The sequence below is a fragment of the Ambystoma mexicanum genome, chromosome 11, assembly GCF_040938575.1.
Source record: "Ambystoma mexicanum isolate Mex_15411 chromosome 11, UKY_AmexF1_1, whole genome shotgun sequence".
Lineage (NCBI taxonomy): Eukaryota > Metazoa > Chordata > Amphibia > Caudata > Ambystomatidae > Ambystoma > Ambystoma mexicanum.
In genome coordinates, this window is record NC_090934.1 from 204,074,087 (window position 1) to 204,099,545 (window position 25,459).

At 44.0% G+C, this 25,459-nt stretch overlaps 2 protein-coding genes across 3 annotated transcripts in view; both read right to left on the bottom strand.

Annotated features, from left to right (window-relative positions):
• The window catches only part of CRYBG2 (crystallin beta-gamma domain containing 2), a 723,752-nt gene that overhangs the window by 22,369 nt on the left and 675,924 nt on the right, over window positions 1-25,459 (bottom strand). Inside the window, exon 22 of one of the 2 annotated variants that reach the window (XM_069622849.1) lies at window positions 22,876-23,685. The exons of the other annotated variant lie outside the window; for it this stretch is intronic. Within the exon in view, the coding sequence (XP_069478950.1) occupies window positions 23,597-23,685 (89 nt within the window). The 3' untranslated portion in view covers window positions 22,876-23,596. Of the gene's footprint in view, window positions 1-22,875; window positions 23,686-25,459 lie in introns of those variants that run through there. 2 annotated transcript variants of the gene reach the window in all.
• On the bottom strand, window positions 2,637-23,158 carry LOC138503257 (beta/gamma crystallin domain-containing protein 2-like). The gene is made up of 3 exons (XM_069622853.1): window positions 22,928-23,158; window positions 9,826-9,985; window positions 2,637-3,453 (listed from the first exon to the last, which is right to left on the bottom strand). The coding sequence occupies exons 1-3, from the start codon at window positions 23,156-23,158 to the stop codon at window positions 3,365-3,367; spliced, it is 480 nt and encodes a 159-aa protein (XP_069478954.1). The 3' UTR covers window positions 2,637-3,364.

The window sequence follows — 25,459 nt, forward strand, 5'->3', positions numbered from 1 at the left end:
GATACAGGTGCAAGGACAGATACATAGCCGGTGCATAGACAGACACATACAGAGTTATTGGAGCATAGGGTCCGGGCAGGATAGAGGACGTAGTATACAATAGTTAAGCAAACAGCCAGGTTTTGAGGGCTTTTCAGAATGCCCAGAAGGATTATTTCGCCCTTAGTGCATGTGGGAGAGAGTTCCATTATTTTGCAGCGATTACTGGAGAACCTGTCTCTTCAGTTTTGTCGCGTTTAAACTTGGGTTGAGCGAGTCTGTGGTTGTATGGAGTTCTGGTAGGCCTGGAAGAGTAGGTCTTAGCAATTATTTGGTCCAGATAAGGAGGGGCAGATTTGGAGATGCACCTGTGTGTGATTGTGTGTGTCTGGAAAGTGATTATTTCTCGGATAGGGAGCCAGAGCTCTACGTCAGGCCGAAATGTGTTCAGATCTGAGTATGTCCAAGGCAGCTCGTAGAGAGTTATTTTGGATGGTCTGAAGTTTTTGTATGTTGTGCGCAGAGGTGCTGGCTAATAGTACGCTACAATAGTCTAGCCTAGCACTGACAACTGTGCATCCAATCATTAGACAGCTGTCTGTGGAGAGCAATGGTCTCTCAGAGTCTAGCAGCTTGGTTGAATAGGCCGCTGAAGAGGAGATGGCATTTATGTGGCGGGTCAAGGAGAGGGTTGCATCAAGAGAGACCCCTAAGGTTTTGACCACTGGGGAGACTGGGATCATGGACCCATCGATATTGAATGCTGAGTATTTTGGGTTGAGTTTTTTTTAAGCATGGATGGTGGTCTGACTAGTAGGAGTTCGGTTTTCTCATCGTTGAGACAGAGGCCATGGGTCGCCATCCAAGCTTGGATGGTTGTACACAGGCTATGTTCAACATCGCCACGTCATTAAAGTAGTCGCCAGAGAGGGGAGGAGAATTTGGGTGTCGTCGGCATAGTTAGTGTATGCTATGTCGGGGGAGTTCGGGAGATCGAAGAGTGGTTTCGTGAATATATTGTATAGCGTTGGGGAGACACATGACCCTTGAGGTACTCCACACTTGATAGGGGAGGGAGCAGCACAGGCATTTTGGGAGAAGACTTTCAATGCTCTACCTTCCAGGAAGAAGGTGAACCATGCTGCTGCTTCTGGTGAGAAGGAGGCTGCAGTGGTGAGATGGTGGCAGAGAATATGGCGTCAACTAGGTCAAAGGCCACAGAGAGGTCTAGAAAGATAAGCAGGACAGGTTTTCCCTCGTCCCTGATCTCATCAATCTGTTTTTTGAGGTCACAGAGTGCTAACTCTGTTCCGTGTCCTGGACGGAAGCACGATAGTCTGACTCCTAGGATGTGACTTACTTCCAGGTGATGTTGAATTTGTACATAGGCTGCTTTGCCAAATATTTATAGTAGGAAGGGGATGGTAGTGATGGGCCGGTAGTTGTTGGGAAAAGCAGGGTCAAGTGCTGATTTTTAGAAGGGGGAAAACCCGGGCTTCTTTAAGGCTGGATGGTAATGTGCCTGCCTAGAAGGAAAAGTTGATTAATGCTGTGTTGAACGGTGCTGGTGTTTCAGCAGAGTCTTTGATGAGAGAGGCAGGACATACATCCCCTTTAGATCTTGATGGTTTCAGAGGTCTAAGGATACGTAGGGTTTCTTGTTCTGTGGTTTTGTTGAATCTAAACAGTGGGGTTACTGTGGCATAGGAGGTAGAGGTGTGGGTTCTTATGGTTCCTTGTGCTGAATATAATTAAAACATGTTTTATATTGCTTGTGCCCTTTGATTGCTTAACCACCAAATAAAGTTGATTAAATGGAATTGAAATAAAACATTCCCTGCCCCGCACCTCTAGGCCTACCAAACCTTTAATAACAAAGATGGCAGTCTCTCCGCCGACTCTGGGTAAATGGAAGTGGTGGCAGGCCCACGTTCAAGCTAAATGAAGGTCTATAGTGTTATCCTTCTCAACCTTACCCAATTTCCATTGCACTTCTAATTCATCCCATCCGCTGGACATGGAAGCATCGACGCAGGACAACACTGAGATACTTCACCTTCATGTTCAATGGCTCCAGAAGTTGTGATGGTGCAGAGAGCTTGCTCTATGCAGTGGCGGAGCTGGGGGGGCAGCCTTCTCTGTTGCATCCCCTGCTGGTGTCCAGTGCACTCACCAGCCTCCCGCTGGCACCCTGTTGGCCACCCCCCCCCCCCGGCAGCAAACTCTACCTCCACTACTGGCTCTATGCCTCTCGCTCTATGACAGTGCTTGCTATCACTCAGTGGATATGGTTGCATAATTATTAGGACAATGTTGTGTTTTAGAGTATTCAGGATGAGAAGACCTAGACATTGTCTACAGAGATTGGAGGGCACCCTAAATAGCATCTCACACTGGGGAATCGAGAATAGGAGCTTTGTGGAGGGACTCCAATAGGAAAAGGTTTTATCTTGCTACATTTATCAATTGGATTTTTTAAAGAGGATTTAGGGTAATTTCTCAATTTATGCGATATTTACACACAGCGGAAGACTCATTTGACTGGACTGTTGGAGCGTGAGAGTGCGTGCTTGAGCAGGTGTGTGTGTGTGTAAATGTGTGTGTATAACATCTATTCCAATACACCAAATACAAATATCAAAAACTAAGACTGAGAGTAATAGTTAAAAAATAAATCTTATATTACAGTTTCTTCTGTTTTAGACACTGACTTACATACAATGGACAAGTGTCCTGGACACATGAAAAGGTGAGGTTGTTAAATTGGTCAGGGGTCCCACTGTACGTCCTGGGTACTGAGGTCACAGTAACTGGAGAACGGATTTGTAAAATGTGGAGGGGAGTAGCCAACTGCTCCCCCACACCTACACCAATGTGCTCAGGTACCAGGCTCTGGCGGGTTGAAAGAAAAAATCTGTACAAAGAGACCTCATAGTAAACCTTCATAAGGCTTGTAACGTGGCAGGGTATATAAAAATTAACAGTGTATTGCTGTACAGTGTGGTGCCACAGTCTGTTTGCTGGTGGTGGCCAACAGAAACTGCATCAAATGCATGTTAGTAGGCCACCTCCACAAGTCGAGGTATTCCTTTCTGCAGCTTGGTGTGTCCATGAGTACTTCAAGTATCGTCTTCAAGCCACATGTAGGAGAGGTCCCCACAAGAGCAGCAACAAAAAACTCTGGCAGAATGTGTTGTTCCATGTGGCAACGGCTGTAGCACTTTCGTAAATAATTAATTTACAATTTACAATGTCTGACATCCCCAGAGTGTCTTCATGTGAATCGAGGAAACATCTAATGACGGGGGAATCTTCTTTCGGTGTCGCCTTCGAAGAAGAGAAAGGACCCCCTTCCCATTTAGCTATGTCTAGCTTCTCCAAATTCTCATAGCACTTCGATGGTCCACAACTGCGTAGGTCTTTCCTCAGCCACATCCCAAAGCACTACATGGTCCCGATCGTAGACTTGACCACCTGTGGGGAATGGGAAAGAAGAATCAATCAGCTAGTAGAGATGTCACTTGTTTGTTGTTTCTTACTCACATTTCCTTTCTCATGCTATACTATATCATAATGCATGGAAGCCTGCAAGCTCCTTATAGAAGCCTATACATCATGTTCTTTTTAGAAGCTGGTTGTGAAATCACTAATGGCCTGCAACAAGAACATTGAATCACTTGTGAACTGCAATCAATTATTACTTTTGATTTGTGACAACGCAATGTCTGCTGATTCAGCCAGCACAGAGCAAGATACCAGTTGTCACAGCAGCACTTAATTAAAGCTGGGACAAGCTGTTCAAATTCCTTTCTTGTAAACTTGCTTTCTGTGTCATTTATATTAATTAACTGATAAAATACTGTGTATGGTAGTATGTTCGTTTTGTGTACTGTTGAAGTACAACACTTGGGAGCAAGAATTTATCTGCACGTGCATTCGATCCATTTTTGTAAACTGCTTAAAGTATTTTTTGCAACACATTATACGCTGCATGTTACTTTTATTGATCCAAAGCACAGAAAATGCTCTCCTGAACATCCGTGAAGACCTGCTCCCCAACCTTGACTCCAATACCCCCTGGGTCCTCATCTTACTTGATCTCTCTTCTGCATTTGACACGGTCAAACATGCCATCCTGCTCCACTGTCTCTGTGATAACCTGGGTATCACCAATCAGGCCCTGGCTTGGCTGACCTCTTTCCTCTCTGATCGACCCTCCCAGGTCCAATGTGGGTCCTTCCTCTCCTCTATCTCTATCTCTATCTCTATCTCTACCTGTGGTGTTCCCCATGGGTCTAACCTCTCTCCCTGGCTGTTCAACCAATACCTGGCACTTCTTAGCCACCGGATTGCCGCTCTCTGCCCCAACTTTTAGTGCTATGCAGAAGACACTCAGCTCATTTTCAGGCTCCCTTCCACCACCTCTTCTCCTTCTCTCATCTCTGTATGCTATCCAGGAGTGGTGTGCCGCCAACAATCTCGGCATCAATGCCAGTAAGACTGATCGGCACACCTGCTCCCTCATTTCCTGTCACTCTATGGCCGGCCTCTATTGGCCCTCTTCCTTCTCCCACCTGTGAGGCTAAAATCCTCAGGGTCATCTTCGACTCCACTCTCTCTTTCTCTCCTCACATCTATTATATCTCTAAGAAGTCACACTACCAGCTGCACCTCCTCAGAGGTATTCTTCCTTTCCTCTCCTTCCCCCAGAAGCGCACTGTCTCCAGAGCTCTTGTTCTTTCTAGGCTGGACTACTGCAACAGCCTCTTTCTAAATCTGCCTGATTCGACTCTCCGCCATCTGCAACTCATCCAGAACAGGACTGTGAGACTTGTCCTTGGCCTCAAGCCCAGGGATCGTATATCTCCAGGAATGAAATCTCTGCGCCTGCTCCCAGTGGCTGCGACAATTAAGTTCAAAACCCTCAGCATTGCCCACAAGGCCGTCTGGGACCTGGGGGCCTCAAAACCTCCAACTCTCTCTTCCAAAATATCTTCCATCTCGAGCTCTTCGCTCTTTCGCCTCTGACTGCCTCATGGTCAGTCGCTTCTCCAAGCAAGAAGTTGGTGGTAGATCTCTTTCTTCATCTGGAGCCTCCCTCTGTAACAGCCTCCCTGCCTTCCTGAAACTTGAGGAGAACCATCTCCGGTTCCGGAACACCTCAAGACCTTCCTCTTTGCTTCTGCTTTCTCTCCTCCACTCCCCTGCTGAACTCCTGACTGGAACTGCACTGGTCACTTGGCTGCCCTCTGATCCCGGGCCCAGGGCCCCGCCCCTGCCAGCTGCTCCTGGGCAACCCCAGCACTTGGGGGGGATGTTTCTGTATCCCTACAGTCTTCCCAGCTCCTGGCATTTGATGTCTGCACTTACCCCTGCACTTGCCACAAGCTGGCCACACTTTTACCTATTATTTATATTTATTTGATTTATTATTTACTGTTGATCCTATGTATTGCACGGCCCCCTCCCCTTTCACCCTGCACTTTCCTTCCCCCCCTACCCTGCACCTGCGCGATCTCAATCTCACTTGGCCTAGTAAGATCGTTGTCTCTGTCTTCCCTCTTATCCCCCACCCTTGCCTCGTCGCGCCTTAAAACACTTGTGTATATGCCCATTATAAATGCCATATCATATCATATATCATAAACCGATTCTATACTGATTATGTATACCAACAGCTTGAAGATCTCTTATATTAGATTAAGCAAGAGGTCATGTATTAGAAGGAATATAATACCCCCTTCCATACGTAAAAGGATATTGAAAGTCACCTTGCAGTTCTGAATCCTTGTAATGGAACTCGCACTCTTTTACAGATCTACTCGATGACTTGCAATATCCTTTTAACGTACAGTAGGGGTACATTATCCCATATATACTAAATTATAAATATTATATATTATGTTATATCATATGACATTATATTATCTTCTTTCAGCATTGCATTGCTTTCCTTAAGGCCATTTCCTGTAACAATGCTATTACCTAATCATGCATATATTTTTATTACGACCAATTTTGCACAATTGACAAATCCAACATTAAGTGAAATATATATTTTCATAAAAGTAATACAAAATAACAACAATGCAAATAAATGAATAACAGTTAATGAAAGAACAATAAGTTTAATAAAAACTAATAAGAAAAAATATGCAGTCTGTCTTTCTCTCTCACTCTCTCACTCTCTCCTTTCACTCACTCGGCCTCACTCTGTTTCACTCTATGCCGCTCTCTCTTTTTCTCTCTCTGTTGGTGCGAGTCGCATTGTCGGGTGCATGCTCGCAAGAGCCACCTCATCTGTTACTGAGTGCAGCAGGACCAGAAGAAAAGCATGGATATCTTGAAGGAAGTTGCTGTGAATAGGAGCCGCAGGGAAACAGAGGAGTCCCTCGACCGCGTACATCCTGCAGCAATATCGCCATGACGCCGAGTGCACACCGTCCATAGGAGGGAGTGATGGGGGCGTAGGTGTGCTCTGTGGGTGGCCCTGGGGTTCTGGCAAACCTTGCAAGGGCCCAGAACACCAGGCATGCATGTTTTGCAATTGTGTTTGTTATTTTCTATTTTATGTTAATTGTTGGTGTTTGTGCAGACTGTAACAAATGAACAGATTCAGCAACTCTACCAACCAATCAGTGGTAAGCCTGTTAAATTGAATATTGGCTAAGTGCTCAGAGAAGAAAATCTGAGTATGGCCTATTCCAAGAAGGAAGGACTTTTGGGAGAGAAAAGGATACATTTTCTTGGCAAAAGAAAGAAGCTATTAAAGGGGGGCATTATTCAACTGTATAAGCGTTGTAAACTGCCTCTTGGTAAAAGTGGACAATGTTTTATTGCTAAAGATCACTTCCACTATATAGTCATAATGAGAATGTTATGCTTGTCTTACTGAGCAGAGGGCATGATCAAAACCTAAAATAACCATATCAATTAGTTTCTGATTTATATATGGCAAACATGCATGTGGTAAACAGAGTTGTATGCTTATATCCATAGGTACATAATGCACATTGTGCTAGGTGTTCATTGCATTTTCCACAACACTCACCCTAACATTAAAGTGTTTGTAACGATTACCTAATTATACATATTCGAACATCCTTATATTGTGGATGTGAGGATAAAAAGGCTATCAAGGCTGTCACTCCATTGGTTTGTTTTCTGGAGATAATGGGCTTCATTACAAGTTTGGCAGTGCAGAACAAAAGTGGTGGTAATTGTGTTACCCCCACTTTTTTGGGCAGTACTGAACTTACCACTGTTTACCATCAGCGGAATTACAGTGCAGTAAATCCGCCAATTTGTAGAGGAAGAGTGAATGATTCATCTACGGCTTGTTGCTGGAGGTAAATCCTCCACTTCACCTCCAGATATCGGCTGATTTACTGATTAAAGACGGACTAATTGTACCTTTGTGGCAACCTGTTACCCCTACCTGTGAGTTGAGCCTTGTCGCTCTGCCCACGTTACTTACCTTTAAGAGGGGTTTGGCTTACCTTTCTTGTCAGGTGTGTTAGACCCCCCACTAAGGTCAGTGGTTGTAGTTCCCTCAAAAAAGGGTGATACGTAGTGAAATTATGCAACTGTGTTATTGCAGCCTTCCATATTGTGTGTGTTAGGTCCCTTTCATATGGACCTGCACGCTTGGTGTGTGATAATTTACACATCTCTGTACTAGGAAGACTCTTTAGGAAGCACCCCATTTCCCATGCCTCTGGGCAGTGTATAGCCTCCATACCAGGCCACAATGGCACACCCAGTCAGTTAACAGCATCTGCCCCCACAGTCCAGGAACATGCAACATGTGTAACCTTTGCAGGAACTTCACCTGCTACCAGGGGAGACACCCACACATGGGAAGTGTGGTAAGATTGTCTTCAGTTATATACATACATACAATAGAGGGAGTCATCGCTAAGGGGACAACTAGAAGAAAGCTTCATTGTTAGCAACATTAGATGCTGAGTGTTTGAGGATATTCTGCTCTCTGCTGGATGGAGCCGACAGGGCAAGGGAAGTGGAGGCAGTGGTGGTCATGTTTACAGGATGTGCCATAATGGTGTGGAGAAAGCGTGAGCTGTGTTGGAATGGTGGTGTAGAGTTGGATGACTCGGGGCGCGGGGGCTGCTGGAAATTTACAGTGGCTGTGATGGACCGTGGTGCACCATGGACATTGAATGGAGGAGGTTTGGCATGATGATTGATACTGGTTCTTTGAGGTGTTCACCAAGGCATTTCCAGAAAAGGCTAGGTCCCTGTTGGTGCTGGACGTTAGGCCACGCCTCATTGCGGTGCTGGGTTACAGATAGAGTGTGGTGAGTTTCAAGAGGGAATTAGTGGTGTGTAAAGTATATATACTGAAAAAAGTCACAATTGGTAGAGTGGATGGACCAAGGGGCACTTAAGTACCAACTTCAACCGGGCACGGTGGAGGCAATCTTGAGCACAGCGGCGGTGGTGCAATCCGATGGTTCACGAAAGGAGGGATATCCCGCCGTCTTCAGGGACGGACTCTGCCTGGGTAAGGGTTTAAACCATGCTACCTTTCGGTCTACGCTTCATCATTTCCATTTCTGTGACTGCAACGCGCTTCATTGACATTGTGAGCTTTTTTCACAATGCCAGGATGTTTTCAAAGGCAGAGGTAAAATGCCATAATTGTACACATTTTAATGTTCCCAGCTAGGGGTGTCACAGTATTAGTTTTATGACGGTACGATAACCTTCTTGCCAAATCACGGTATATCATGGTTATCACGGTATAGCAGGTGGAGTTAACTAATCTTAACAAATATTTTCTAAAAGGTCATAAATTGACAGATTTATCATCACAAACAAAACCAGGCAACCAGGGCCAGAATTGGGCTTTTCAACATACTTTCCACTGAAATGCCTTGCTTCCACCAAACACAAACGCACGTGTGTAGGGGCGGGGGGGCTGCTATAACTTGCAAAGCAAACTGAATAGCTTTTCTTAAGTGGTCATTTAGGCTTTTTGCTCCCCCACTGGCTACTGGTGAAGATGAGCATGTTGCCATCTTGATAACCTGCATGCCACAGATCAATGGAGGCTGATGGTAGTATAGGCTTGTGCGCATACACACACACACAATGCACTCTCTCTTTACACTACAGCCTTTAGTTTACTTGCGGGCCAAAAGGTGTTCAGTAATCACGGACATGTTACCCTTTGGTATAGCAGCAGGGAATACCGACAGATGAGTGAATTTCGCAGTGTGACTTATTATGTGTACATTCAATGATAGAACCAGGGAAATCCCCCATTGCCATATGTTTAGAGAACATTATCCATTATAAATATCTAAACCCCAAAGCTGCCACCCCAAAGTAAACCCTTTTCCTTCATGGCACTGTATCTATTCTTCCTATTGCTAACATATTGATTTTGTGTCGGGCACGTGTGGTTTATGGCATGGCATTAAAAACTGCTCCAACTGAAACTACTTGGCAGACGGCACATCCAACAGTGCAAGACCAAGACTGCGCAGCACTTGCTTACTGCAGCCTTTCCAAATCAGATTAAAAAGACACTTAACGGTATGAACGGTATAACGGTATAAACAATGTGATGGTTATTATTGTTCAATTAAGTGGTTCACGGTATCTTTAACGGTATACCGTTATACTGTTACATCCCTATTCCCAGCCCACAAGCAGTCTCTCTCTCACTCTCTCTCACTCTCACTCTCTCCCCTCCATCTCTCTCCAAATGAAGGGTATTCTTCCATCCTACTCCCCAAAAGCCTTTAACCCCAAAGCCCTTTCAATTGACACCGCTGCCGGCAGCAGACACTCCAGCCAGGTCTGTGCTGCTGTGGTTACCTTTCACATCGAGGATCATGCGCTCGAACAACTGATTGTGGATGTGCCCATTGGCATCGATTCTCCAGGTCTGGCATGGGATTCGGGACTGGGACCACAGCACCACTTTGGCCCCTTTATTAGCAGCTCCGATCACCTGCAGACTCATGTCTGGTGCAACCTGAGAACAAACAAAGCACATGTGTCATGGGATCTCCCAAGAGAAGGCCTAAGGGAAAGTCAGAACACTATGGGCGGAGATATAATGATATTTGCCCAGAGCACTGGTGAGTCTGCGCAGTAATAACCCCCAGTGTGCCAAGTTCCAGCCAACAGGAAGTAGGGCACCTGAACATCAAGGCATTACTGAATGATTGGAGAATTCCGAACCGGAAGTCGGGGCTTTGCATGAGATGGGCAAGAGTTCTAACAGGAAGTGAGGGCTTTGGCCAAGGAGAGGGAGAAGCCGTGGCAAGAAGGGAGGCCAGTGCACAGTAATGGGTAGGCGGCTGAGCAGGAGGAGGCAGTGATTTACAATGAGGAGAGTAACCATGGCTGGCACTAGTTGAAGTCTTAAATGAGTGAAGGAGTCTAGACAGGACATGACGGTGGGGAGATTGTAATCAGAAGCTGATGCTATTGTAACAGGAGGCAAGCATCCTGCAGAGGAAGTAATTACATGGTACAATATGTAACAGTGACGTAAAAGATGTTACTGAGGCTTGAGTTGTAGCGAACTCTGGGTATAGTGATGGGGAGGAGCTTAAGTACGAAGTGATGGCAGTGTGCACAATGTATAATAACCTAGGCAGTCAAATATGTGGGGGCATGAGTGTTGCAAAGCCTTGGCAGGTTGCGATGGCTCTGCAGAAACAGGGACGTGATCTGGTGCAATTTACAGGGAGAGGAAGAGCAGAGCAGGAAGTGGTGTTAGCACACTGAAGTCATTATTGATCTCTTCTCAGCCAATCAGAATGTTCAGAGTGCCGCCAATAACTACTGCATTCCAGACAGACTGACTTGAGAAGCAGCTTGGGAAACAACGGAAAGCATGTCTCCACTTTCCACAAACAGCAATGCATTTTGCCAGCAATGTTTTTTTCATCAGGATACCCCACACAGAATTTAACATTGTAAAGTGATAGCAACAACATGGTTTTGTAAAGAAAAATATTCACTTTAACATTGCACCTGATTCCAACACATGCTAAAACTGTTCCAGACCAGCCAAGTTGACAGTTAAAATGCTTACCTAATAGACAATCTAATTATTTACATATTAGGAAATAAAGCCACATTTAATTTACTCACACGTTTTGTATAGTTTAATTACTAATAAAGTGAGATGCTTTACTTCCCCACCACCACTCCTAAAACTTAATTGCTATTAACGCAAGTTGCTACTATCCTTTTAAACCTCAGGATGGCTCATTACGCTTGGAACAATTGGCCATAACTTGGGGGCAGGCCATTATACTGTGATAATGATCCCACGCTCAATCTATAAGGTTACGATAGAGGGCAGCAAGGTAAGAAGACAGATGAATAAGTGACGCCATACTTGATCAAAGATAGCAATCCGGCTTAGGCAATGCCAAAACTAAACATGGGCAACAGTGTCACACCCAGAAGGTACGTAAGCCCCTAAACCGTGTAGGCATTGGGCCCTGCAGAACTGTACAGACTAGAAGGGGAACGCTTTTAACATTTTCCTGAAAGTCATCAGACTGCTCGTTCTCTGGATATCGACGGGGAGCAGGTTTCAGAGCTTAGCACAAGTGATGGTCCAACAACGACCACACCCGCTGGAAAGGGCATTATTAGAAGATAATGGAGGCCAGGAAGAGATGGCCATTTTTAAGGCAGAGGTGTATCCTGGCAAAATGAAGATAGTGCGCGAGGAGAGGAGGAGTCTCTTCACATGAATTGATGATGGTGTAAAAGGGACCTGGGCAGAAAGTAAACAGTGAAGAGTCCGAGGATAAAATGACAGGAGCCAATAAGATAAGCAGAATCTTCTGAAGAGGAGATTATGTAGTACCAAGATTAGAGTCGCTACAGTGATTCTTGAATTGGTACTGCATAGCAATGGGTCCGCCCCACCAATTGGGACTCAGGAGCACTGGCGCAAGAGTCGCAATTGTTAGCTTCCTATCAGATTCATCAAATAACACTTGCCACCAGTCTTCAGCGCTGAGGGTCTTCCTCTCTGCAAATTGCCTCCCCAAATGCTTGGTTCTTTCCGAGCGCAAGGTCAAACAAAACAGTGCTAAATGTTTTAATGTTTCCTCTTGTTGATTTCATAGCCTGCATTTTTGTGTACTCCCAGTGTGGTTTGTCCACATACTTATTCTCTCATCCGCCTTGAATAGATTAAGACAAAATTTCATGTACAGCAATCTTCGACGACGATCATCAGGGAATTTTGCCATATATTGCTGTGTTTCATTCATCACTTTTGCTTCACTAGGTACGTTCTTCATGATATTATGATTTGCCCTTTGTTCTACAGTCAAGGACCAGTCATGTCTCCAAAGTTTTTTTTGGGCAAGATTCGGATTAGTGTGAAGCACAGTGATATCGATGTCGATGTATTTTCATAGTTCTTTGCATCGATCAATCCAGAGCGTCAGAATACACTGTTTGTTTCCACTTCTTGGGTCATACAAAAAGTCTAATTGGGGAGGTGTATCTTCCATGGTCATCTTACGAAAAAGGGTTAGCATATTCCAACAAATCCTTGCATTCAGTGGGATTAGATTTAATTCATAGCGAATGCAAACTGTAGATGTCCCCTTAGGAAGCTATAAGACTTTAGTCCAAAACATGTTCTCCAACGAGGACCATAATGCATGCGGGCAGCCTAGGGCACATAGCGCTCCATAAATTAAGGCCGGTACCGCTTTTTGTTGGTAAAAAATGATGGCTGGTTTCAGAGAGAATTTCCTGTATTTTTTATTTAATACAGTAGTTTAAGTCGCTAATTGTTGGCATTTAGCTTTCACATTTTCAACCCATGGTGAGTGGTTCAAGTTTGAGCTGATCTTCATGCCCAAGTATCTAGTTTATGATACATTCTTAATGTCTCCCAGGTGCGATTGGAATTTCTTTCTTGTGCCTAACTTATTTTTCCAAAGAGCTTGTAATATCAGAATCTCTGACTTATTCGTGTTGATGCATAGGCCATTAGAGTTGACATATTTTACAAGGGCTTGAAGTTTTCTTTGTAGGCCAATTTGTGTTACATGCAACAGAATAAGGTCGTCGGCATAAAGAAGCCAACTAATATGAGATCCATGCATCTTCGGTGGAAATGAGGGTAAACTTTCAATGGTTTTGCCAAAATCTGAGAGAAACAAATTGAAGATTATTGCAGCCAACGGACACCCCTGTTTCACTCCGCAGAACGTTGTTATTTCTTCTGACAAAATTCCCGCTTGATCCAACCTGATCTTAATTTCAGTATTGGTATGTATTTACTTGATAGCCAGAAGTTAATTTATAGGGCAATTCCACTTAAGCAATTTTGACCAAAGGATTTCACTGTCAATATTATCAAAGGCGTGCGATAGATCTACAAGGGCAAGGAAAACCTTTCTTTCTGTACTTATCGCCTCCATTTTCATAAGATTTATTGTTAGTAGATTTAAACCAGAACCTAAGCCCTTTACAAAGCCAGATTGCCTAAGATTGAAATGTTGACTTGATGTAATTCACTCTTGAAGTTGACGTTGCAAATGGTTTGTGTAAATTGCCCCCCGGGACGTCCTAGAGTGCGATTGGCCAGTACTTTTTTGGGTTAGCTCTATTACCCTTTTTAAAAATGGGCACAATAATCACAATTTTCCATGACTGGGGAGTTGCACATTCACGTTTGATTTTTGTGAACAGTGAGGTGCAAAACTCAGCCCATTTTCTGGGTTCCTCTTTATCGTATGGTTCCTCAGACTGGCAGGTCCCAGGGCACGCAAAGAGCTTATGAGTGTCTTCCTTGCCACATTTGAGGTCCCATGAAGAAGCTTTCGGAAGTTCTGTTTCTCTTATATTGCCCTATATATGTATCTCTATTAAGAGATCATTTCTTGGCAGGCCTTTTCTTTGTTTATACTTGTGATGGTTGCGTGTCAGTCGGTTACACAGTGAGTGAGCGGGTTGTCAGTGGAACAAAAGTATGACAGTGTTCGTGGCTGGCATGAAGGACAGCAGGAGTGCCATTGTAGAGAAGGAGCTAAGTACCCCCACCTCAATCACTTCGCCCATATTGCCTATCTGCTGGACACCAGAATGCGATAGACGTACAAAGCCCTTTGAACTACAGATACCAAGGAGAATCCTGAAAGCAAGGTTCCCATTGAGACAACCATACACGCATATGAGACAGTATGATCGCTGTCCGAGTGATAGTCCGGAAGAAAGCAGGACACATTGAAGAAAATAAGAGAAATAATGACGTTATACAAATGCAAAGCTGACGTATATAGAGAAGAGATGCAGAAACCAGCGGCTATAGATAATTCTATAAGGCATCAAGAACGTACTGAGATGAATGACATCTTGGGACCAAGATGAAGAGACTCATGCTACAAAAATAATGAAGATACTAAGCAATTTCACATGTGAAAATATGCAAAGAAACACAAGCATATGAAGTATTCTTGAGGCTAGCATTAAAGTAAATAGAGTGCAGCATGCACCAACATATGTGTATATATATATATATATATATATATATATATATATATATATATACATATATATATATATATATATATATATATATATATATATATATATATATATATATATATATATATATATATATATATACATATATATATATTGGAGTCAGTAAAGGATGGATGTTCCCACTACATACGATAGCAGTGCTGAGTAAAAGAAGGAAGGTTGCTTTCCCCAGTTTCCAAGTATGGCACAGTTAGAAAACAAGTGAATTACAGGTGAAAACTCAGAAAGGCGAGGTTGGATGAGCCAAGAAAGCAAGGCCTTATCAGACTGGGGTGAGCTGACATTGGATACAAATCGTGTGAAAGAGAAAGGCTTCCTGTTCAGAAGGCATGGAAGAAAACAAGAAGACGTCAGATGTCTATTGGAAAATAGCATTTTAATACACTGAAAGCTCAATTTTGTAGTCTTTAGTCACGTGGGGAGGAGAAGTCGGACGAGCAAATTGGTAACACCTACACACGAGGGCAGAGTGTGCCTTCACTCCCCTAAATTCTTCAGTAGGAAGGAATATTTCTAAGGATGAGTTCAAAGCCCTAATTTACAGCAGACCACTGAGGTGATGATGGATGGTCATGTTAATTGGTGGGAAGCTATGATTAAGACTAGCTTATCTGCACCTGGCCGCTCAGCCTGCGTGCTGCTAACACAGGTTGGGAGGGTACTGACGGAGGTTAGAAAGTAACCAATGGTAGAGGACCGCATGATCAAGGGTCCTATAGTTGTGTAGCCAATTAGACGTTGTATATTTAGTGACATTCATAGTGACACATTTTTAGGGAAGGGCTTAGTTGCCCCACCTGATGTTAAGAAGCCTATCACTTTATTTCACTGCCCAAACGAGTATGGATCGTATACCTAGATGATCCGTTTAGACCCTATCACATTCACCCATATGTTTCTGAGTTTTGCCACGTAGGATGATGTTAGTGATATGCAGGTTAACGTCATCAATGATGAATATTTACTATAAAAGTGTGATTTTTTTAATGAAATGTTTTGAGATTGTGATGAGAGACATCTGCTGATGTCCGTTGTACTCCCTGTTTTAGATAATTGATATTAAAACAGTTATCCTTTTGCCAACTACCTGAGTATTTTCGATTATTGATGTTTGGATACAATTCTGCATCCCCATCTATCTCAAGGGTATTGCTATCTCATCTTAAAGGGCTGGATGGTCCAGTTCAACACAAACACCTTTCGCCCGTGTTGACATCTTAATAAGGGATAGTGCATGCCCTTTTGCTGAAGTGGCATAACCTCACGGTTGTTACTGAAAACTGAATGCTTCAGAATGGTAATAAATACCAATTGGAAGAGGCACAAGCAACTACCAACTGCGCCATAATTGCAGCAACCATATTCTAAACGGAGGACTTTTAAAAGCTCATTTATCAGCCTGGGAGTGCCAGAAGCAACACAGGAGTAGTAATTGCTGCTACTAGTCATCCGTGAGGGATATCAAGAGTTGCACCAGGACAAAGAGAGATTTCTAAACATCTGCCCATCTATGGGGCTGATGCCCAGGTATGCCCTTGCCTTTGGTGCAATTTCAGTTGAGGGTGAATCCTGGTGAGTTACAGTAAGTAGATACCCTTCTTTAGATGGCAGACCGTGTGGAGATCCTGTGCCTGCTATGTAGTCGCCCAACAGGTTTTCGGAGATCTGTTCTCTTGCCTTTTCAAAGGCAGTGCGTGTTATTGGCATTCAGTGTGTTGTGGTAGGATTGTGTGAGCTGCATTGTTGCACTCTACGGGTGGCACAACGGCTCCAACCACAGAGCTGAAGTGGATTATCAACGTTCTAAAGCCGCACTGGCTGATAATATATGAACAGCTGGAATGTGGCCCAATGTCACGTGTATGTGTGTCTGTATGTACTGTGTAACTGAACCTCAGTGGAACGTTGTACAACAAGGGGATAATGAAACAGGATACTGTGATATTGATACAATTAGAAACATAGACCATCAGATACAGGGTGAGAAAGAAGGAACCACTCTGGGTGGTAGGCTGGGGATCCACGAATTATCTGGCCATTAGATGTTCTTTTAAGACTCCATCATCTATTGCTGGTATTTTGGCCAACCACACTTTACGTTTGTGTTTCTTGGGAAGAAGGCGTTTCGAGCATAAACACATAGTTATGCAGTGAATCAGAGCCATCCCGCATGCGTGTAGTAGGGAGTGAGATAACAATAGCCAGGTGGCTGAAGACTCTACTAGAGATGAAACATGCAAAGGCCAGGGAAAAGTGGTCACCCAATGGTTTGGAGATAGAATTAGGTGGGGTGGGCAATGTGGCCGGTTAGTGAGGGGATGATTTTCTATGAGTAGTAGATGGAGTGCGGATTTAAAGGTTTGATAGGGAAGAAGGACAAGAGGAGAGAAGGAGCAGAAGTGGTCAGGGGGATAGGGTGGGGAGAGATTCAGAAGGGCGTTAGTTTGGAGGCTTCAAGTGGGGGAGTAACGAGAGGCAGCATCAGCTAGTTAGAGGGCTAATTGCCCACAGAAACATTTGGACACTAGGAGGAGGAATTTTTCGAGGGATCAGTTAGGCATGGAGAGCCAGCCAGCGTGAAGGCGGGCAGGAGAGATGAGCGAGGAGTAATTAGGGTTGTAGAATGTACAAGTAGTGCAATTTAGGATTTGGCAAAAGGGTACAAGCAAGTCCTCAGAAGAGGCTACCATAGTAAATAGAAGAGTGGAGATTTACATTTGCGTTGAGTGTTGGGCACTGTGTTGAGTGATGGGCACTGAGAGGGCATGCTTTCCTGATGTCTTTTAAGTTAATACTGGCAGCAGTAGTGGTAGAAACAATGAACTGAGGAGTTTTAGATTGCCTGCTAAATAAACCCCTATGATTGCGTGCAAGTAGGTATGGAGAAGGTAGTGATATAGGGCGGGGTGGGAAGGGGCTAAACAGGGATAAAGATAACCTCGGCTTTAGCAGAACATATGGAATCGTACCAAAATGTCGCCTTCACAATTACGACGGCCGAAAATGCTGACTTTTTTTTTACCCCCCTTAAACCATATTTATATGTGGGGGTATAGAATATAATATTATATGGGGGGTTCCAGGTGGTGTCCCCACCCCCAAATTTATGTGGTGTAAAGGGGTTTAAAAAAAAAAGTCAGCATTTTCAGTCGTCGCAATAATCACATAGATCCGAACATATCATGAGACAGCAAAAGCTAGAAAATAAACACGTAGCTTGGGGTTCAGACGTAACAGAGGGGAAGAAAAAGAAGATTTGGGTGTCATCGACAAAAAGATGGTAGGACAGTCAACGGAAGCAGTACGTTTACAAAGGGAGGAGGAGTAGAGAGTAACATAACAAGGGGCCCACACCAGAGCAATGTGGTACTCCAAACTATTTTTAGTGAGAAGTAGAGCGCAATGTCATTGGAAGATGTAAGGAGAAGTCAAGTGGTAGCGCAGTAGAGTTTATGGGGATGGGATTCATGGTATTAGATAACATTGGTGTAGTAGGCAGTTTATGCAGCATCGAAGGCAGATGTGAGCGCAGACAGTGCCTTTGTGATGAGTGAGAAGAGTATAGGGGGAAAAATGCACGCTAGCACCACAGGGGGTGGTTCATGTCAGCCTTTGGATGTTCAATTTCTGGAGTGATCCAGAGGTGGGAGAGGAAGGTTGATGGGTTAAAAGAATAGTGATCAGGAAAAGCTATGGAGCAAGGAGACGAAGTAAACTGCACCACAGCCTGTTTGGAATTTTCAGAAATGGATAAGGTATCTGTACAATTATTTATCCAGCATGTGAAGAGAAAATGGCATGTCAGCATTGACATCATTCTCATCCTATCATTTAACTCTTTGGAAGCCGCCAATGCTTAAGAGGAAAAAAAAAACACTGGGAGTTTCAGTCATTTCCCAAACCCCGAGGTATGTTGAGGAGGGCCTGGCTAATTTAATTCACAACAAAATCCACAGGGCAGATTCTGGAAGAAAATGAGTTCCTCTGGTAAAGTTCAAATCATCGCCATGTCGTCTAAAATGTTTGTCTTACGGAAAAGACAAACATAAATGGATACAAAACCAACCAATGTTTAAAAAAAATAAAGAAGCAATTCTTAAAAAAAAAAAAAAAATAGTTTCCAAATAGTTTCTTTCAAGAAAATAGTGTGACAAAAACGAGTTGCTCCCAGACAAAAACAAAAGTTTTTGTTATGAAAGTGAGCCACTGTGTAAAAAAAATCTTTTCTTATTTTTACTATACATTTAGGACAATTTTTACATGGTTTTTGAAGAAAGTGCATCATTCTGTAATAATAAGTAGTCAGTTGGCTATAAAAGAATTGATCCGATACTGGCAAATTTAAATCCACTTGCAAAACATCCCCAATATACTGTGTGGTGCAAATCTGAAGTTTTCAGCTGTTCGCAATTTCTGATTTATGAAGACAAATGTCATTAAACAAATTCTCAGTCCCAATAGAGGAAGATTATTTTTTAAAGTTCACTTTTCAGCCTCACCACCTCATTAGGATGAAGTACCCAAGCATGAGTCTAATGGCCCTCATTTACATCTTATCTTTCAAGAAGCCTTGAGCAATGCTTCTGGGGAATTTTTTTCTGTTGTCTTCCCTCCATGTCAATTTCTTTGAGAGGGGGGGGGTTTGAGGTTACATTTTAGGTAAATACTTTCTTTCTTTAAAAGCTCCAGGCAAAACACTAAGACTCGAGGGAAAGCACATTTTTCAGGTTTGTCAGCATTTCTTCACAGAAAGTGGAACTTTCTCAGGGGCATAACATGTGCACCTTTCACCTGCCCTCAAACCATGAGCGTTAAATTGTATAAGGTATTCGAGGCCAACTGTCAGAGGGAGGCCATCCCTTAAAATGAGAACCTGACAAGAGCCATATGCAGTGGGCTCCTCACTGCTCTTTTATTCATATGAAAATCCCACGGTTGACGAAAAGCCTCTACTCTTTATCAGTTAGACAAACTCTTTCTTTTAAAGTTGAAGCTGGTCACTAGATACTGAAACCAAAATCCAAGAGCAAACTTTTGCTTCACAAGAACTAAAAGACAGCGCTTCATCCGAAATATAAATAAAACATTTCGAGGAAGCCGCAGTCACAGATGTGTCCGTTTGAATGGATACTCTGGAAACCATAGGGCATTTTGTATTCTTTTGCGGAGACTATCGTGGGATACGACAGTGGACACTAAAACCCGTCCCAAGAAATAGAGGGTTTCACCAATTTAAGCCAGCCCTGTTATGCTGTCTTAGATAAAGTAGTTACTCAGGCTTTGGATCTGTTCATTAAGGAGGGCCTACATTTTAGAAAGTCTCTCCACTGACTATCCCCATCCTTGTAGGTCATTGTCCAATCGGGATAAGAGCAGTAATAATTATCCCTTTAACCATATTTTAAATGATTCATTTTTGGTTTATAGTAACTAGGAGTTTGATTTGATCGTGTCCCAAAAGAGTTTTTGTAATATATTTTATTGGGCAGGGGGGCGATAAAGTGTAACATATTTCATTTTAGCTTACTGTATTTTATTTATTTATTTTTCAGGTTTTCATTTGAAAAGCGCACACAAACCCATAGGCATCTAGGCGCTATCAGAGGAATCAAGTTACATGCAGCCCGAAGGCAGTGTACAGGAATTAACAGGTGAATAGACAGTTACAGGTGCAAGGACAGATACATAGCCGGTGCCTAGACAGACACATACAGAGTTATTAGAGCATAGGGTCCGGGCAGGATAGAGGACGTAGTATACAATAGTTAAGCAAACAGCCAGGTTTTGAGGGCTTTTCAGAATGCCCAGAAGGATTATTTCGCCCTTAGTGCATGTGGGAGAGAGTTCCATTATTTTGCAGCGATTACTGGAGAACCTGTCTCTTCAGTTTTGTCACGTTTAAACTTGGGTTGAGCGAGTCTGTGGTTGTATGGAGTTCTGGTAGGCCTGGAAGAGTAGGTCTTAGCAATTATTTGGTCCAGATAAGGAGGGGCAGATTTGGAGATGCACCTGTGTGTGATTGTGTGTGTCTGGAAAGTGATTATTTCTCGGATAGGGAGCCAGTGTACTGCTCTACGTCAGGCCGAAATGTGTTCAGATCTGAGTATGTCCAAGGCAGCTCGTAGAGAGTTATTTTGGATGGTCTGAAGTTTTTGTATGTTGTGCGCAGAGGTGCTGGCTAATAGTACGCTACAACAGTCTAGCCTAGCACCGACAACTGTGCATCCAATCATTAGACAGCTGTCTGTGGAGAGCAATGGTCTCTCAGAGTTTAGCAGCTTGGTTGAATAGGCCGCTGAAGAAGAGATGGCATTTATGTGGCGGGTCAAGGAGAGGGTTGCATCAAGAGAGACCCCTAAGGTTTTGACCACTGGGGAGACTGGGATCATGGACCCATAGATATTGAATGCTGAGTATTTTGGGTTGAGTTTTTTTTAAGCATGGATGGTGGTCTGACTAGTAGGAGTTCGGTTTTCTCATCGTTGAGACAGAGGCCATGGGTCGCCATCCAAGCTTGGATGGTTGTACACAGGCTATGTTCAACATCGCCATGTCATTAAAGTAGTCGTCAGAGAGGGGAGGAGAATTTGGGTGTCGGTGGCATAGTTAGTGTATGCTATGTCGGGGGAGTTCGGGAGATCGAAGAGTGGTTTCGTGAATATATTGTATAGCATTGGGGAGACACATGACCCTTGAGGTACTCCACACTTGATAGGGGAGGGAGCAGCACAGGCATTTTGGGAGAAGACTTTCAATGCTCTACCTTCCAGGAAGAAGGTGAACCATGCTGCTGCTTCTGGTGAGAAGGAGGCTGCGGTGGTGAGATGGTGGCAGAGAATATGGCGTCAACTAGGTCAAAGGCCACAGAGAGGTCTAGAAAGATAAGCAGGACAGGTTTTCCCACGTCCCTGATCTCATCAATCTGTTTTTTGAGGTCACGGAGTGCTAACTCTGTTCCGTGTCCTGGACGGAAGCACGACTGTCTGACTCCTAGGATGTGACTTACTTCCAGGTGATGTTGAATTTGTACATAGGCTGCTTTGCCAAATATTTATAGTAGGAAGGGGATGGTAGTGATGGGCCGGTAGTTGTTGGGAAAAGCAGGGTCAAGTGCTGATTTTTAGAAGGGGGAAAACCCAGGCTTCTTTTAGGCTGGATGGTAATGTGCCTGCCTAGAAGGAAAAGTTGATTAATGCTGTGTTGAACGGTGCTGGTGTTTCAGCAGAGTCTTTGATGAGAGAGGCAGGACATACATCCCCTTTAGATCTTGATGGTTTCAGAGGTCTAAGGATACGTAGGGTTTCTTGTTCTGTGGTTTTGTTGAATCTAAACAGTGGGGTTACTGTGGCATAGGAGGTAGAGGTGTGGGTTCTTATGGTTCCTTGTGCTGAATATAATTAAAACATGTTTTATATTGCTTGTGCCCTTTGATTGCTTAACCACCAAATAAAGTTGATTAAATGGAATTGAAATAAAACATTCCCTGCCCCGCACCTCTAGGCCTACCAAACCTTTAATAACAAAGATGGCAGTCTCTCCGCCGACTCTGGGTAAATGGAAATGGTGGCAGGCCCACGTTCAAGCTAAATGAAGGTCTACAGTGTTATCCTTCTCAACCTTAACCAATTTCCATTGCACTTCTAATTCATCCCCTTCCGCTGGACATGGAAGCATCGACGCGGGACAACACTGAGATACTTCACTTTCATGCTCAATGGCTCCAAAGACAGTCAACAGAAGTTGTGATGGTGCAGAGAGCTTGCAATATGCAGTGGCGGAGCTGGGGGGGCAGCCTTCCCTGTTGCATCCCCTGCTGGTGTCCAGTGCACCCACCAGCCTCCCGCTGGCACCCTGTTGGCTACCCGCCCCCCGGCAGCAAACTCTACCTCCACTACTGGCTCTATGCCTCTCGCTCTATGACAGTGCTTGCTATCACTCAGTGGATATGGTTGCATAATTATTAGGACAATGTTGTGTTTTAGAGTATTCAGGATGAGAAGACCTAGACATTGTCTACAGAGATTGGAGGGCACCCTAAATAGCATCTCACACTGGGGAATCGAGAATAGGAGCTTTGTGGAGGGACTCCAATAGGAAAAGGTTTTATCTTGCTACATTTATCAATTGGATTTTTTAAAGAGGATTTAGGGTCATTTCTCAATTTATGCGATATTTACACACCGCGGAAGACTCATTTGACTGGACTGTTGGAGCGTGAGAGTGTGTGCTTGAGCAGGTGTGTGTGTGTGTGTGTAAATGTGTGTGTATAACATCGATTCCAATACACCAAATACAAATATCAAAAACTGAGACTGAGAGTAATAGTTAGAAAATAAATCTTATATTACAGTTTCTTCTGTTTTAGACACTGACTTACATACAATGGACAGGTGTCCTGGACACATGAAAAGGTGAGGTTGTTAAGTTGGTCAGGGGTCCCACTGTACGTCCTGGGTACTGAGGTCACAGTAACTGGAGAACGGATTTGTAAAATGTGGAGGGGTGTAGCCAACTGCTCCCCCACACCTACACCAATGTGCTCAGGTACCAGGCTCTGGCGGGTTGAAAGAAAAAATCTGTACAAAGAGACATCATAGTAAACCTTCATAAGGCTTGTAACGTGGCAGGGTATATAAAAAATAACAGTGTATTGCTGTACAGTGTGGTGCCACAGTCTGTTTGCTGGTGGTGGCCAACAGAAACTGCATCAAATGCATGTTAGTAGGCCACCTCCACAAGTCGAGGTATTCCTTTTGCAGCTTGGTGTGTCCATGAGTACTTCAAGTATCGTCTTCAAGCCACATGTAGGAGAGGTCCCCACAAGAGCGGCAACAAAAAACTCTGGCAGAATGTGTTGTTCCATGTGGCAACGGCTGTAGCACTTTCGTAAAGAATTAATTTACAATTTACAATGTCTGACATCCCCAGAGTGTCTTCATGTGAATCGAGGAAACATCTAATGACGGGGGAATCTTCTTTCGGTGTCGCCTTCGAAGAAGAGAAAGGACCCTCTTCCCATTTAGCTATGTCTAGCTTCTCCAAATTCTCATAGCACTTCGATGGTCCACAACTGCGTAGGTCTTTCCTCAGCCACATCCCAAAGGACTACATGGTCCCGATCGTAGACTTGACCACCTGTGGGGAATGGGAAAGAAGAATCAATCAGCTAGTAGAGATGTCACTTGTTTGTTGTTTCTTACTCACATTTCCTTTCTCATGTTATACTATATCATAATGCATGAAAGCCTGCAAGCTCCTTATAGAAGCCTATACATCATGTTCTTTTTAGAAGCTAGTTGTGAAATCACTAATGGCCTGCAACAAGAACATTGAATCACTTGTGAACTGCAATCAATTATTACTTTTGATTTGTGACAACGCAATGTCTGCTGATTCAGCCAGCACAGAGCAAGATACCAGTTGTCACAGCAGCACTTAATTAAAGCTGGGGCAAGCTGTTGAAATTCCTTTCTTGTAAAATTGCTTTCTGTGTCATTTATATTAATTAACTGATAAGATACTGTGTATGGTAGTATGTTCATTTTATGTACTGTTGAAGTACAACACTTGGGAGCAAGAATTTATCTGCACGTTATTACTTATTGTGATGCACAAAATGTGCATTCGATCCATTTTTGTAAACTGCTTAAAGTATTTTTTGCAACACATTATACTCTGCATGTTACTTTTATTGATCCAAAGCACAGAAAATGCTCTCCTGAACATCCGTGAAGACCTGCTCTCCAACCTTGACTCCAATACCCCCTGGGTCCTCATCTTACTTGATCTCTCTTCTGCCTTTGACACGGTCAACCATGCCATCCTGCTCCACTGTCTCTGTGATAACCTGGGTATCACCAATCAGGCCCTGGCTTGGCTGACCTCTTTCCTCTCTGATCGACCCTCCCAGGTCCAATGTGGGTCCTTCTTCTCCTCTATCTCTATCTCTACCTGTGGTGTTCCCCATGGGTCTAACCTCTCTCTCTGGCTGTTCAACCAATACCTGGCACTTCTTAGCCACCGGATTGCCGCTCTCTGCCCCAACTTTTAGTGCTATGCAGAAGACACTCAGCTCATTTTCAGGCTCCCTTCCACCACCTCTTCTCCTTCTCTCATCTCTGTATGCTATCCAGGAGTGGTGTGCCGCCAACAATCTCGGCATCAATGCCAGTAAGACTGATCGGCACACCTGCTCCCTCATTTCCTGTCACTCTATGGCCAGCCTCTATTGGCCCTCTTCCTTCTCCCACCTGTGAGGCTAAAATCCTCAGGGTCATCTTCGACTCCACTCTCTCTTTCTCTCCTCACATCTATTATATCTCTAAGAAGTCACACTACCAGCTGCACCTCCTCAGAGGTATTCTTCCTTTCCTCTCCTTCCCCCAGAAGCTCACTGTCTCCAGAGCTCTTGTTCTTTCTAGGCTGGATTACTGCAACAGCCTCTTTCTAAATCTGCCTGATTCGACTCTCCGCCATCTGCAACTCATCCAGAACAGGACTGTGAGACTTGTCCTTGGCCTCAAGCCCAGGGATCGTATATCTCCAGGATTGAAATCTCTGCGCCTGCTCCCAGTGGCTGCGACAATTAAGTTCAAAACCCTCAGCATTGCCCACAAGGCCGTCTGGGACCTGGGGGCCTCAAAACCTCCAACTCTCTCTTCCAAAATATCTTCCATCTCGAGCTCTTCGCTCTTTCACCTCCGACTGCCTCATGGTCAGTCGCTTCTCCAAGCAAGAAGTTGGTGGTAGATCTCTTTCTTCATCTGGAACCTCCCTCTGTAACAGCCTCCCTGAAACTTGAGGAGAACCATCTCCGGTTCCGGAAGCTCCTCAAAACCTTCCTCTGTGCTTCTGCTTTCTCTCCTCCACTCCCCTGCTGAACTCCTGACTGAAACTGCACTGGTCACCT